Consider the following 15,033-nt stretch of genomic DNA (forward strand, 5'->3'; position numbering starts at 1 on the left):
CGATGTTCATCTCGCCTTATTCTGGGTCCGAATAAAACATCAGAACATGCACAGACTATCCTGTCTCTTTGAATTTAAATCTATATTTATTCACACCGGCTCTTGAAAACCTCTATGCCAACACACTTGCCCGAAAAATTGCAGGGGACGAATTAACGTGATATTAAAAGTGGAGGGGACACGTCCCCCGCATCCCCCGCGTAATCTACACCCCTGGTACAGCCTCATATGATTTTACATATATTTAGCATATTGCTTGTGCAATTCATGGTAATACAATAGTCTGCTTGTAAAATATGGGTCCTGAAGCAAAACCAGTTAAGAACACATGATTCTAACAACCTAGAAACAAAACAAAATGACAACAAAAAGAACGCTGACTGATCTGAAGACACTATAATGTAACTTAAAGCACGCTTTCCAAAGAACCATATATAAAACATGAGAAAAGGACCACATAATTCAACAAAGAAACTTTAGTTGAGTGGTTTTCAAACTCTAACCTTATATTAAAAATAACAACAATAAAATACAAAGCACACCTATGAATGAAATGATCTACAAAATAAGATTTAAGTGGAGTCTGCATGTCAGGTAGTTCAGAATTAATTGCAAGTCTAATATTTCAAGTAGGGCTTACTTGCAAGTAACCATATGAAAGCCTCTCTCTAGTGCCCATCACATGGCTTTCTCTGTACCTGCCAGCTCAGTGCTGGTGTAGCATGTGTTTCTACAGTCCTGGTTGTGGGGTTAGCAGTGCTTACATTTCACATCAGCACATGACTATCTCATCTGGCCTCTTGTGACGCATTATCCTTCTGAAAGAAACCGGATGGATGGAGGCGATCCAAGAAATTAGAGGAATGAATGGATGCAGCTGTGTGGTCCAAGACGGAGTTGTTCTCTTTTTCTCTCTCTATGCTTAGTGTAATACAGTGTCTGGTGGATGATTAATCATCAGTGAGTAAGACGAGGAGGGGGAGAGTGAGAGAGTACAAGAGAAATACAAATACAAGAACATTAGACCAAGGCAGCATGTGATTGTTGTGCAATGTCTGACATTATTTGTGTGACAGAAAGATGCAATGACTGTTAAGATGATATATGAACACTTACAGCAGGTCCTAACCAGGCAACAAGTTTCCAGCAACAACTAATTTGTCTATCCGCAATAAGTGCAAAGCTGCTGCACAATCACAGCCAATCAGATGACATCTAATGTATAATATAGTTGTGGGCGGGGTTACCTAGTATAACATTTGTGATTGACGAAATGTCAAGATTTGCATCAAAATTTTCATAAATTGTGCATTACAAACTACATCTTTTAGAGTGGAGCCGAGTCCTTAGATGTGCACCAGCGAACTGCATCCAAGTCTGCTTGAAAAGGTGATTTGGGGTATTGTTCGCAGTTTGTGTGATTTATACTGAAGACCGTTTCCACCACAAAATATAAATGTTAATTGTGACATTTTAACCTCACCATTTTTACTTTTTTCTTAAAAATGAGAAGAAAAATCAGAATGGTGAGATACAAACTTATAATTGCGAGAATTGCAAGATTTAAGAGAAAAGGCAGAATTGTGAGATGTAAACTTGGAATTGCAAGAAAAAGTCAGAATTCTGAATTTATATCTGACAGTTCTGTGTTTATATGACGCAATTCTGAGAAAAAATCAGGACTGTAAGATAAAACATCACAATTACCTTTTTATATGTTTTATTCTGTGATGGAAATGGGCTCAGCAGGTCTCAAATGGTCAAAATACTTTTCAGTCAAGTGTGAAAACAATAGGAGAATTAAGCCAAACCCAATCATATTAGGCAATTTAGAAATCCTGGCCAGGACATCTCTGGGAACAACAAGATATGTGGCCAGCCTAGATTTAACCTCTATAGTCAGTTGTCTTGGTTCATGGCTTTTAACGCTTTAAATGAAGACTTTTTAAAAATCCCTATACGAAGAATTAATGGAAAAATACTTTGTTGCTGAAAAGTGGGTGGGCAGTAATGCGCTACAGCTAAAAAAAAAAAAACATGCACGGATACACGCTACCAAAAATCTTACGGTTTAGGCACTTTCAGCATGCTTTTTAAAAACATACTATGATGCACTAAATCTAATCTTGCATATCATTTAGGACAGATGAATTTCGACGCTGTATACATTTCAATGTGTAAGTGTTATTTCAATCACATTGACCTTAAATGGCCAGCCAGATATGACATTATCTGCAAAGGCTAAGGGGAAAAAACACATTCTCTTGCACCTTTAAATCTTTACTTCAGTCTGACAGTTTGAGACCTTGGCTACTCTATAATAACCTGTTATAACAGAAGTGTATGTTGACATTTTGCACTTTTAGCATATTCTCACTGACACACATTGGTGGTTAATGAATTTGCTGGAGCATGCCTAGAGAACATTCTCAACATGCTGTAAGATACACAGAATATTCCTGCTGCTGAGATGATGACAAGTGAGTGTTCTAATAAGCTTGCTTTAGACAATTTTAAACTTGTTTTACATTTCTATGTCGAGCTGCAAATGGAACAGCTTGTTTTTTTAAGAAGTGTCTGTACTTTGGAAAGCTAACCTTGCTGACATGAGACTGAATGCATGTTTCATTGCTTTAGTGATTGCAAACCTGCTAAAGCAACGCAGGTGCGATGATTTGAAATGTTTGAGATGATAATAAGCTTTCAGTCTGCCTGATGGGGTTGAGGTTTTTTAGAAATGTGCTGAGTTTTCCAAGGCTAACAGCAGCGCCCTGCATAATTTAAGCTCTATTAAGGCACGCTCAGCCAGTGGAAGTGGTGCGAAGCAGTCGGACAGATGAGCTGCTAACATCATTAAACAATGATGTTGCTGTCTTTGAAGCTCTGCATGAAAAACAAGCAATACTATTTAACCATCTATATTTTTATTAATCTCATGCCCTCATAAGTTCAATTATAAAACGGATAGTTCCTCTCCTGGATGCTAATGTCAAAACTTCCACAACTTCAAAAATATATTATTTAATAATTGTTATGGTGTGCATATTCATCATTAGCTATTGTGTACATCACTGCACAGCACCCATAAAATGTTATTATTTACCATGTCAGAGGCTGTATTTTCTAGCAGATGCATGACACTTGGTCATCTAAAAATTAATTTACTTGTTGAAGTTAAGTTTTACATTTATGCATTTGACAGATGCTTCCATCCAAAGTGACTAAATTTACATTTCAAAATATACATTTGTCTCATTATTCTTATTGTTGTTGTTATTATACTGTTTAAAAATAGCCAATATGTAGTATAAATGATTTAGAAATGCAATATTGTGATCACAACTCATGCTCACATTGTAAATATTGATAAATATATTTAGATATTTATATATTCATGATTGGTGATGCAGACACTTTGAATGTATTTTAGTAGGAAATGTATTCTAGTAGTAGATGTAATTTAGTAGGAGAAAAAGTAACAAAGCACAAAGTGTGATTTTTTTGGACGGGAGGTGAGCTACAAATAATGTTTGGTAAATTTCCGTTCAAGCATCAACTGAAAATAGCATAGACTAGCCCAAAAGATTGATTATTTGGATTGTAGAATCGATTGGTTCATCGAAATGAGCATAGATTAAAACCAAGAAATTTATATTGTCAAACCATTAGACCAGGGTAGCGCCATATTTAATTTTTTGACCGGATTGAAAATGAGACAGTTTCATGGTAGTTCAGCTGTCGAAACGTCTTTTTGTTTAAAAAATCTTTCAGTAGACAAAATTTCCATAAAACAGTTTTGGGTTGTCAAGTTGTGGGTTGTCAAAATGATATGATCTTTGATCTTTAAACAGTGCGTTTTAGTGTAAAGACTACGTTTATCCAGTCTTTGGTTTATCCCTCACAGCCTCGTTTTCATCTGTGTTAAATGCAATATGGCATCTGATCTGATTAAGATCTATAGATTTAGCAACCATAGTAATTCCACTTCAACACCATAGGAACTCCCTGACAAATGTAAAAAAAAATAAAAAAAAATAAAAAAACCTAAGCAAAGTTCTAGCAACTGTCTAGCCATATTAAGTAAATAAAGCCAGTATTAGGTATTATGCAGACAATTTCCATGACATCCATAGAAACACAATCTTTTCAGCTTATTAGTCATTCCGGAATGTTTTATTTATTAGCAGCTTGTGAAAATGAGTTTGTCAGATCAGCTCGTGTTACTCTTTTACATAATAAAGCTTGTGTTAATACAGCTGTGGTGAGAAGGATGAGACAAAGCTGTGTGCGCTGTGTGCGCTGTGCCCGTTGTCGAGCACTAAGTTGAATAAAGAGGTGCAGCAACGAAGGTGGATTCTGGTGGGCTGTGAATGTTGCGTGAGTGTATCGAGTGCTTGTTTCTGAAGCGCTTTGGTGTGGGTAAGTGGTCTCGAAGTGTCGATGATGTTGCCGATTATTCCACCCCGTTCGCACACGTGGTTGTGTGTGTGGCAGTTGTTGCCCGGGGCGACGCTGTCATGTAAACAGAATCCTTACAAAACCCTTTCAGTTGAAGTTTGCTTTTTCAATTTTACACCTTTTCTTTCGCACTGCCTTCCTGTCACAGTGTACACTCGTATATGTAAAGGTGTATCATATCCGCCTTTTGTCCTCACATTTCACTTCTGACAAGACGGTTCTTCGCATCCGTTCTGCCTCAGATGTCTCACATGCGTAAACATGAGTGCGGCGCATTCCTTGCCAGCCGAGTGCAGCGTGGCGGCTTTGAGATAATAATCGTGTACGTTGCGTGTGTTGTGTAGCCAGAGACAGAGAAGGACTGATCTGTCTTCTGAGGAGAATCAATTGAGGAGAAGGACGCCCACTATTCTTCCTGGGGACAGCGAACATAATGGGCCAAGGTTGATATTGAAGTTTGCATTCATGCCAACAGAAACCACCACAATTATACGAGTGATGTGGTGCCGAAACCGTCGGCCTGTGAACTGGGTCTTCATAAGGAATATAATGGCTGCTAGATTGATTTCCATTGGATTAACAATGTCAACTTCTGATACATTTGTGCATGTGGCAAATTACAGTCATCTTTTGAATGGCAAGTCATTGAGGGTATTCTGTTTTCTCTGAAAATCAAAGCTCAGTTAGAACTTTGCTTAATAGTGATGATTATCCCATTGACGCCTTTGAGTAAGTCATGTCATTCCTTTACCTGCTGGTTGTTAAAATAGCTACATAAGAATAAAGGGTTACACTTTATTTCGATAGTCTACTTTAGACATTCTATTAACAACTTTGCAAAGGAAGTTCATTGCTGTCAACTGACCATTCGCAAAGACCTGCCCTCCTTAGTTACTGTTGCCATCTCCGACAAACATTGCCACTCTCACACTACACACGTGTTCTCACGCAGTGAAAAATACATTGCAGAGCAAAGAGGAAACTGACAACGCGCCGACAGACAGAGCAGGTCACTTCTGGAATGAAACAAGGTCTGAGGACTCTCAGCATTCAAATTTTGTCATTTTTTATCAAGAAATTCTAACAATAAATACCGTTTTGTGGCTCTTTAATGTGTCGTGACAGATCAGCATTGCCTCAGTTCAAACACGTGAACCGATCGTCTTTTCATATTTACGTAAAGCACGAAATGAACATGAATAAACATCAGAAAATGTTTTATTTCTGCATTGCAAACGGATGAGCGCACATATGCATATACAGCTCCCGATCGGGGCGAAGTTCACGGGATTTTGTCCACAGAATGATAAGAGCACACGTTTTAACATTTTATTATTTAACACTCAGTATTTTAACTTAAGCGCTGCAAGCCATGCATACATTGCCGGACATGACCGATTTTCTGGTACGCAAAACAAGTACTTTAAAGGGGTCATCGGATGCCCATTTTCCACAGTTTGATATGATTCTTTAGGGTCTTAATGAAAAGTCTATAACATACTTTGGTTAAAATTTTTCAATGTTAGTGTAAAACAACACCCTTTTTACCTTGTCAAAAACAGCATGGACAAAAAAACAAACAAAACAAAAAACAAAAAAACAATGGAGGACTGATGACGGCTCACTCAGGGCGGAGCTGTGATAAAACCAAAGACTGACGCCACTGTCAATCAACAATCGTGGGAGGGGCCTGTGCAGAACTACGTCATTCTGCCAAGAATCTGAGAACGGCTTGATAAGAGAAAGGGCTTTGGATTTATTGAGATTTAAAAAAAAGCACTGGGTGGATTTTTATCATTATAGGGTGGTTGTGTACACACACTGCCAACACACATTTCAGTTCAAACAACATATAAAAGTGAATTTTGCATCCGATGACCCCTTTAAAGGAATTCCTTAACTTATTGCTGTTACTGTGGCAGCCAACAACAGCACAGATCAACTCTCCGCACATTTTTATATTTAGTTATACTGAAAAAGTTTCAATTCAGTCAATCTTTTTTACCCCGTTTTAACATGGATTTCTATGGAGACCGACTGTAGCTGTCGGGCAAGATGGCAGATAGCAGCGGCGTTCTGATTGGTCAGATCAATTATAATTTATCTTCACACAGATGTTGGGGATTCTTAGAAACTATCAAACATAAAAACATGACAAACTATTGTTTTGAGAACTAAATGGCTGGTTTTGCTTAGTGGCCTATACACTTTTAAAAGCAAATGTTCCTTATTGGGACCTACGGTTCCATGAAGGATATTTAACCTCCCTGGAAACTTTCCATCGCACAGTAGGTTCTTCATAGTGGAAAAGTGTTCTTTAGATAATTAAAATGTTCTAGAAAAATATTTATTTTGAGAACCATTTACTGAAAGGTTCTTTGGGAAACCAAAAATGGTTCTTCTGTGTCATTACTGTGAAAAACCCCTTTTGGAACCATTAAGAGTGTAATAATGAATGTTAAATGTCTGTGTTGATAACCAAACTGTTCTTTTTAATTGTTCTTGGAAACTGTTGTAAGAATTGTTCCTGTAATTAGTGTACAGGGAGTCATTTTGGATAAAAGTGTTTGCTGATGGACAAATTTGAGGCGAGTTGCTAACAATGAGGTGTAATGTTTGTTCCTCCACAGCCGCAGTCCCATGGGAGAGTTTCCCCCACTAAGACTGTGCAGAATGGGAGTCCCACCAAGTGTCCCAGATTCATGAAAGTGAAGAACTGGGAAACTGGAGCTTTATACAATGATACTTTACATCTCAGCTCCAGCGAGGTATGTTTGATGTTGATTCTAGGTAGGCTTATATGTATGAACTACATTTAGTTGAGCGTATAAAGAAATAGCATCTTTGCCATTACTGACACAGCAGAGCCCTTACAAAAAATTTGGTTTGTGCGCCATTCAGAACTGAATTAAAATGACTTGACACAATACTTGACATTAAGTTTTAATTTCTTCATATTATGCTCTAAAATGATTTTTTTTGAAGTTTTAAATAAAGATTATAAGAGTGTTTCGCAAGAAAACACTATTTCAGCTTTTAATACTTCAAAAATTCTTCATTCAGTGTTACTTGCCATTTCTTTGCAATTATTTAGAAATATTTACTAGCAATTTAAGTGCATATCTTTTCAATCCTACACCATTTTTTAGTGTAATGTTAGTAAACTTGAACTAACAGTAACTAATACTCCAACAGAATTTATTAATTTTAGTTATTGTTAATTTTAACATCTAATAATACTTTTTAAAGTAATGTTTTATCTGTTTAGATTTGTCGATGCACCATTACCATGCACTGACAATGAGCAATTGTATTTTTATTGACCAACATTAACAGAGATTAGTAAATGCTTTAAATTATATATTGCTCTTTTCTAGTTCATGTTAGCTAATGACTTTATTAATGTTAACAAACTATTGTAAAGTGCTGCTACATTTTTTCCTGAATTTGAATAGTATTGAGGTATCAGTTTGTTTTGAATGCAATTTAGGTGTAAGAAAGTAGAAATCAATTTAGATTCAAAGATATGTCAATCCAAACTTTGAACGATTGCTTGATGAAGAGGAACTTCCTCTTCCTGTCATTTCATGCAATGTATTTGCATGGTTGAAAGTCATTAAAAATACCATATTTCCATGTACAATTCCCCCCCAAAAAACACACCATGGTTCTAGCTACCATTGTTGTTTTTCAGTTATTTTTTTCAGTACATTTTTTAGTCTCTGAAGCAACTTAATAAATGTTTTGTCATCAAAATCATTATTTCATTGCTTATTCAGATGTTTCAAAAGTAATACGATAACAACAAGAAAAAAAAAAAAATCAGGAATGGCTCAGTGTCAAAGGTTCACGCGGCGTTCATGTTGTGTCGGAATTACCGTAATTACAAAATAACAACTCTGAGATTCTACTCCTGTTCACAGACACAAGAATTAATTGTTTCTATGGCAACACTCGTAATGCCAAAATGGATCCAAGTGCGGCTTTATTGGTAATGACCGAAAAATGCTACCTTAATTCACTTCTTGCAAAATAGACTGGCTATATTAAAATGCCATTTCAAACAGCGGTTGCCAACAAAGTAGCTTAGCTGCTGCCATCTTGGTTGTTTTTACATTATGCCGCAACAGTTTAGTGGGAGAACTCAAAAAACATGAGCCATTTTACATGTCAAAAACTCATAATTATGGTCATTTTGAAATGATGCAGAACTAGAACTGACTTTTGCTATTAGCATTTGCTTCCAATTTTGCTGCTCGTATAGGATCCATATGTCATAAATGAGCTGAGGTTTAAAATTAGCCTTCGTCTCTCGCTGTAGACGCTAGTCTGTATGACAACATGCTTGCAGAACTCTCAACATCTCTCTAAATCTGAATCATCCTTCCAAGAGGGGGTTATGAAGTTCTGTGCACTTTCGTGAGAGGCTGGCGTTGCATGCTAATTGATGCTAATTACAGATGGTATGATTTATAATATATCACATTCTGAAGGATTTTTGGGTTGCATCTCCAACTTTACAGAATATGACAGCTGCAAGGCTGCATTCACAGTCCCTTATGGTGGGTGAATGTGAAGAATCTAATGAACGTCTTTATTTTATTTTTACCGTTCTTCTGCTAAGCACCATTAGTATAAATGCTTGTTTGGGTAGTTAAAGTCACACAGGTGTCCCAGTACATGCCACAGATGGGATACATGGGTAACTTATAATATGCTGGAGCAAGTAATGATCTGGAGACAGATTACTTTTAGAAAAATTAATGCGGTTTGAAGGCAATGTCAAATCTTTTAATATGGGTAGTGAACAGTGTTACTTTATATTTCATTTCAGTTCTGTATTTCAATAATATTAAGAATAGATCTAGAGTATTCATGTAAATCTACACTGTAAAAAAAGTTTAAAATATCTTTTACAAAAACATAGTATTTCAATTTTCTACTTTCAAATTTCATGTTTAATTCAATGTGTTACTTATGAAAAATTGTCTCAACCATTAGATAAAAATAAAAAGGTAATTGTGCTTTTTATCTCACAATTCTAAATTAATTGCAAGATATAAATTCAGAATCACAAGACATAACCTCAGATTTGTGAAATATAAACTTGCAATTGTGAGAAAAAAGTCAGAATTGTGACATAAAAAGTCACAGTTACCTATTTCTTTTTTTTTCTGTGGCGAAAAAAAACAAAACAGAATTGCTAAATATAAACTCAGAATTCTGTGAAAAAAGTTATTGCGAAATGTAAAATTTTTCCTCAGAATTTTGATTTTATATTTTGCAATTCTTTATTTATATCTGGCAATTCAGATTTTTTCCCCCTAAGAATTACAAGTTTATATCTTTCAGTTATTACTTTTTTTTCCATAATTGTGTAATTAATTGTGAAATTGACTAATAATTTCTGAGCATAAATTGTTTCTGCACCAGTTCTTTTTCAGTGTAATAACTTACCCTTTGTGTTTTGCTTTATGCAATTAATCTTTGTTAGATCCCATGTATTTTGGTGTATGTTTTGGTATGGCTACTTCTTTATTTTGTGTATGACATGCACTTGAAGTTAATGAGAATTATGAGGGTGTTACCAAGATGGCCGTTTAATGAACCCTTACTTTAAAGGGACTTTGGTTCTTTTTGGCTGAGCTACTCTGTCGGGGGTTATGGGTCAGTCATGGTTTAAATGCTTCACCAGACTGAAAGGGCAGTTTGGGATAATAAACCAAGCCAGTCCTTAATTAACAGCACTAACTTGGACAGGCTTGTTGTTATTTTTCAGCTCTGTCTTTGCCGTTCCACCCCTAATCCAGTGAACATATTAGCAGCTACAGAAAGTGACAGTGCACTTCAAATCCAATCTTATTATAGTGACCATATGAGTATTTTCCTCAAGGCGATGACCGACTTCCGTTTGTCTCTTTGTTTCTTCTTATCAGGCTCTGATGAAGCCTGCCACTTATCCAGCCATTGGATGTTCTCAACAACATGTTTTTCATTAGTTTTCCAGGAATATGATCATGAAACGCATATACAATAAATTCTGAAGCTCTGCGTGTTGGTTTCACATGCCTGGATTAAGATTAGAATATGATAAACAACATTCCCAATTTAAAATTTTGCAGAAAGGGGCTATATAAAATAAACGTATTATTGTTATTATTAATTATTATTATTAAAAGAAAGTTCCTTATTGCATGACAATTAAGTGCATTAAGCAGCATGTGAGCAACATATTTGCATTTTTAATTTCTGTAAACATTTGAACAGGTTGCAATGTTGCAATATCTACGAATAAAGACTTATTTTCACACGTTACGTTATGACATCAAAGCACATTTGCCAAAGTAATTTGTAAACTAATTTCATGTATGCATCACATAACCATCTCCAGGTGTACGGCTTTTCTAATGTAAACTTGCTCTGTAGCTCACCTGGTACAACGTTGCACTTTTGTACGAGTGAACCACAGTAAAAGAGCTCAAAGAGATAAAATGGCATGGTTGCTTCAGCAAAAGTGTTTTTATCTCACGTTTGCTTTTGTTAACACTATTGTGTTGCTTTAATGTAGGTGCTGTGTCATTTTCAAAAGTGACAGAGCATTAATCGTTTTGCACTACTGTAACAGGGCGACTGAGACGAGAGACGTGCGGATCCATCTGCAAAGCTTTATTCTTAAACATATTCAAAACAGGCAAGGGTCGGACAATGGCAAACAGGTATTTAGAAGGCAAGACAGAAGAGTGATCCAATAAACAAGCGTAGGTCGATCACCGGCGAACATAATCCAGAGGATGAGGCAGGCGAGTAATTCACAGACAGATATTAATCCAGGCGAGGTGCGAACAGAATCCAAACAACAAGACGAGAGAGAAATCCAAGACAGGCAGGTTATCAGGAACAGGCAATCAGGCAAAACTAGACGTTACGAAACAGGACTAGAAATAGGAACTAGACTAAACTCAGACACTAGATACTGGCTCCGTAAAGTGCTACCTCTAAGAGAGTGATAAACACAGACAATACTTGGCAGTTAGAGAAGGATTTGAGTGGTTGTTATATAGTGTGTGTGTGATTGGCTGCAGGTGAGTCCAATCAGTGCAATGGAGCATGGGAAATGTAGTACAGGGTGACGTGCAACAGTTTGTGTGGTGTGAGAGTCAATGTAATCAGAAGGCGACCTCTGGTGGCGAGCAGACGGAAGACCACGGACCGGATTCGTGACAACTACTCACCAAACATTTCAATTCCAAACTGCTGCAATATGTAAAACAACCAACGTAATAAAATGTTGCCAGATTGATGTAGATCTGTTTTAGTTAAAAATTAGCACGCTTTTATCGCCACACATTGGGCATTTAACTTTGAAAGTGGTGAGAAATGTGCCGGAATCACAATAGCATAATTTTGCAGAAATGTCACCGCTGGCACGTTTTTTTTCCCCCCAGTGAGTTTGGGCCGGAAAGAATCATTGTGCATTGTAAGTAGAGCTGGAGTTGCACACTGAACCAAAGTCCTTTTACCTCAAGTCTGGTTCACCCACCTGATACCCATCTTGGTAACTTACCCAGGCAGGTATTTTTTAGGTACATAATGCACAAAAAACTCTCTCTATTTGAATGGGGAATGACAAAAATCTCCAAAAAAAAAAGGTTTTATAAATATTACGTCTTTGCTAAAATCACACTAAAATGAGTGGTCTGGATGAACTTACCAGAAAATGCCATCTTTTTTTTTATATCGTTTGCATATAGGCTTTACAAGTAACCTAAAATTGCTAGAAAAAAGCACTAAAAATAGTATTTGGATGCAAATTTGCTGCCCCTTAAATTTCATGACTTTTTATAATTTATGGTGTTAATTAAAGGAAGTCACCCAGACATCACTTTATTTTTCTGTATAGACCTCCAGTTCTGATATACAGCAGAAATGCTGTCTCAACTTGTGCCTGCTGTTGCAGTTACACTCCTACAGACACGATATGTGTGAGACAGGCACAATGCTATCTGTAGCACATTTCCGTGAGTGATGTAGCATGTTTGGATTTGCACAGTCTGTCTTCTTATTGTGCTAGTTGCTTTTTGTTTGCAGGTGCCGATCTGCACTGAGCAAGTTTGTATAGGCTCTGTTATGGTGCCAAACCAGCACAGTCGCAAACCAGATGAAGTCCGAAGAAAAGAGGAACTGCTACCGCTTGCAACAGATTTTATTGACCAGTACTACACATCAATCAAAAGGCAGGAGAACAATTTAAATCTAATGCACACTGTATCATATGTAAACATCCTTCATCACTGCAAAAAAAAATACAAATAAATAAATAAAACTACATTTTATATATATGGTTTTATTTTTTGCACTAAAGAAGGATGGTTATATATTTTATATATATTTTTTGTTTTTATATTAAAAAATAATATAAAATAATTTATTTGACAAACAAAACTATGTAAGAAATATTTTAAATGACTTTTTTACACTTTATAATAAGATTCTTTTTATTTTATTTTTTCAGAGAATATATTATTAATTAATTTTATCGTTCTTACTCCATTGCCATTTTTCTTAAAGCTCACAAAATTTTGTTAGATGTTTGCTTTAAAACTGGGCATTCTAAGTAAAGTACACTTAATTCAAGATGCGGTATATATTCTCCAAAAACAAATATCTCAAATGAATTTATGCATTTATTTTTTCAAGACTAAATTATTTATTTATTTATTTTAGCGCTGGGCAACGATTAATTGCGATTAATCGCATCCAAAATAAACGTTTTTATTTATATAATATATGTGTGTGTGCTGTGTATATTTATTATGTATATATACACACACATACAGTATATATTTTGAAAAGATTTACATGTATATGCATTTATATATTTATATTCTTATATTTTATATTACATATAATACATAATAAATATACACAGTACACTACACACATATATATTATGTACACAAACACTTTTATTTTGGATGCGATTAATCGCAATTAATCGTTGCCCAGCACTAATTTATTTACTTTGCAGTACATAACTAGCTAATTGTAATATTTTTTTTCTAAATGTGCTTTTATACGTTTGACTTCTGTCTGAACAGATGCGGCTCAAAGGCCCATGTTGACCGGCTAGAAGAGGTAAAAAAAGAGATAGAAACTTCTGGAATGTATCAATTGAAAGACACAGAGCTGATCTATGGGGCCAAACATGCATGGAGAAATGCAGCTCGCTGTGTGGGACGGATCCAGTGGTCCAAACTACAGGTATTGTGTTTTGTTTTGTTTTTTATTTGTATTTTTTTTTGTATTACATAATTTTTCTTCCAAAAAGCCATCCTTCATTAAACAATTCCCTTCATCTTTTCAAGCGCTACAACAGTGTGATGTCTATTGAAATGCAGTGATAATGAAAAAAAAAAGTGTCCTAATAAGGAATTTCTCCCCTTTGAGGTGTTCGATGCTCGAGACTGCACAACCGCTCATGGAATGTTTAATTACATCTGCAACCACATCAAATACGCCACCAACAAAGGAAACCTCAGGTTAGTGTGGCCATTTTTCATTAGCTCCTTTCTCTTCCTGTCTTTTTCTGCATCTCCTTTTCTCTGCGACTTGCCTTCTTCCCTGTCAAAGTGTGTGTTCCCTTTCTCTCTTTGTCACCTTGCTCCACAGTACAGCACCTGCCAAAGCACTGCCGAGCGCTGGCACTGCTGCCACGTTACAAAGCTAATCATACACGACACTTACTCTCTGTTCTGTTTAATTAGCGTCAGTCTAACAGAATGATTTGAGCCTGAGAGAGTGAGAGAGGGGTGAGGAAAGGGAAAATTAAAACAAGAAGAGAGGAAATGCTCTAATACAGTCAAAAGCCCCCACGCTTGCTTCTTACATCATCAGGACCTGCCAGAATAAACGTCAGAGGTCTCCTACACACTTTTTCCGCACATAAACAAATCAAGGCAACAAGAAAAGCTCCTCTGCGCTTTTTCAAACAGGCTGGTGACCCAAATTTCATCCAGAGTTGTATTTCGAGAGTGACGGGACTTGTTATTTAGATTAGTTGGACTGACACTTTATGCTCTTAGCATATTGTTGAACGTCAGTGTGATGTATTTTCAACAATGAAGCATGATTATGTTTGCTTATGGAACAGACGGGGTTGTTTTATTTCAAAAGTACCTAAAATACTGCATACATCGAGTAACCTCTAATAAAAGCAATATATACTATAAAGCAAATTCTCAACTTCTTGATTGTTTATATTAGGGATGTCCCGATCAGGTTTTTTGTGGCCCCGATCCAATCCAGGTCATTGAATATTGAGTATCTGTCGATACCAAGCCCCGATCCGATACTTGTATTTTCCTAGTGCTTGGTGCACATTTCAAGTGCATTAAAGTTATTAAAATCAATCCAAAATATACAGGGATGTGCAGAGACTTTCTCAGGGGCTCAAATGTCAAAATGGGCATCTATCACTAATATCCAATATAACAATTACTATATACTATACAGTTGAGGTCAAAAGGTCATAATATATATATATATATATATATATATATATATATATATCTTCAA

At 36.1% G+C, this 15,033-nt stretch overlaps 1 protein-coding gene across 1 annotated transcript in view; it reads left to right on the plus strand.

Annotated features, from left to right (window-relative positions):
- LOC107726721 (nitric oxide synthase, brain-like) overlaps positions 1 to 15,033 on the plus strand; it is a 62,866-nt gene that overhangs the window by 12,569 nt on the left and 35,264 nt on the right. Inside the window, exons 4-7 of the mRNA XM_016536413.1 lie at positions 7,089 to 7,226; positions 12,547 to 12,692; positions 13,557 to 13,719; positions 13,906 to 13,997. Of these exons, the coding sequence (XP_016391899.1) occupies positions 7,089 to 7,226; positions 12,547 to 12,692; positions 13,557 to 13,719; positions 13,906 to 13,997 (539 nt within the window). The remainder of the gene's footprint in view (positions 1 to 7,088; positions 7,227 to 12,546; positions 12,693 to 13,556; positions 13,720 to 13,905; positions 13,998 to 15,033) is intronic.

Source organism: Sinocyclocheilus rhinocerous, unplaced genomic scaffold (assembly GCF_001515625.1).
Source record: "Sinocyclocheilus rhinocerous isolate Xijiao unplaced genomic scaffold, SAMN03320098_v1.1 scaffold1658, whole genome shotgun sequence".
NCBI classification, from domain to species: Eukaryota; Metazoa; Chordata; class Actinopteri; order Cypriniformes; family Cyprinidae; genus Sinocyclocheilus; species Sinocyclocheilus rhinocerous.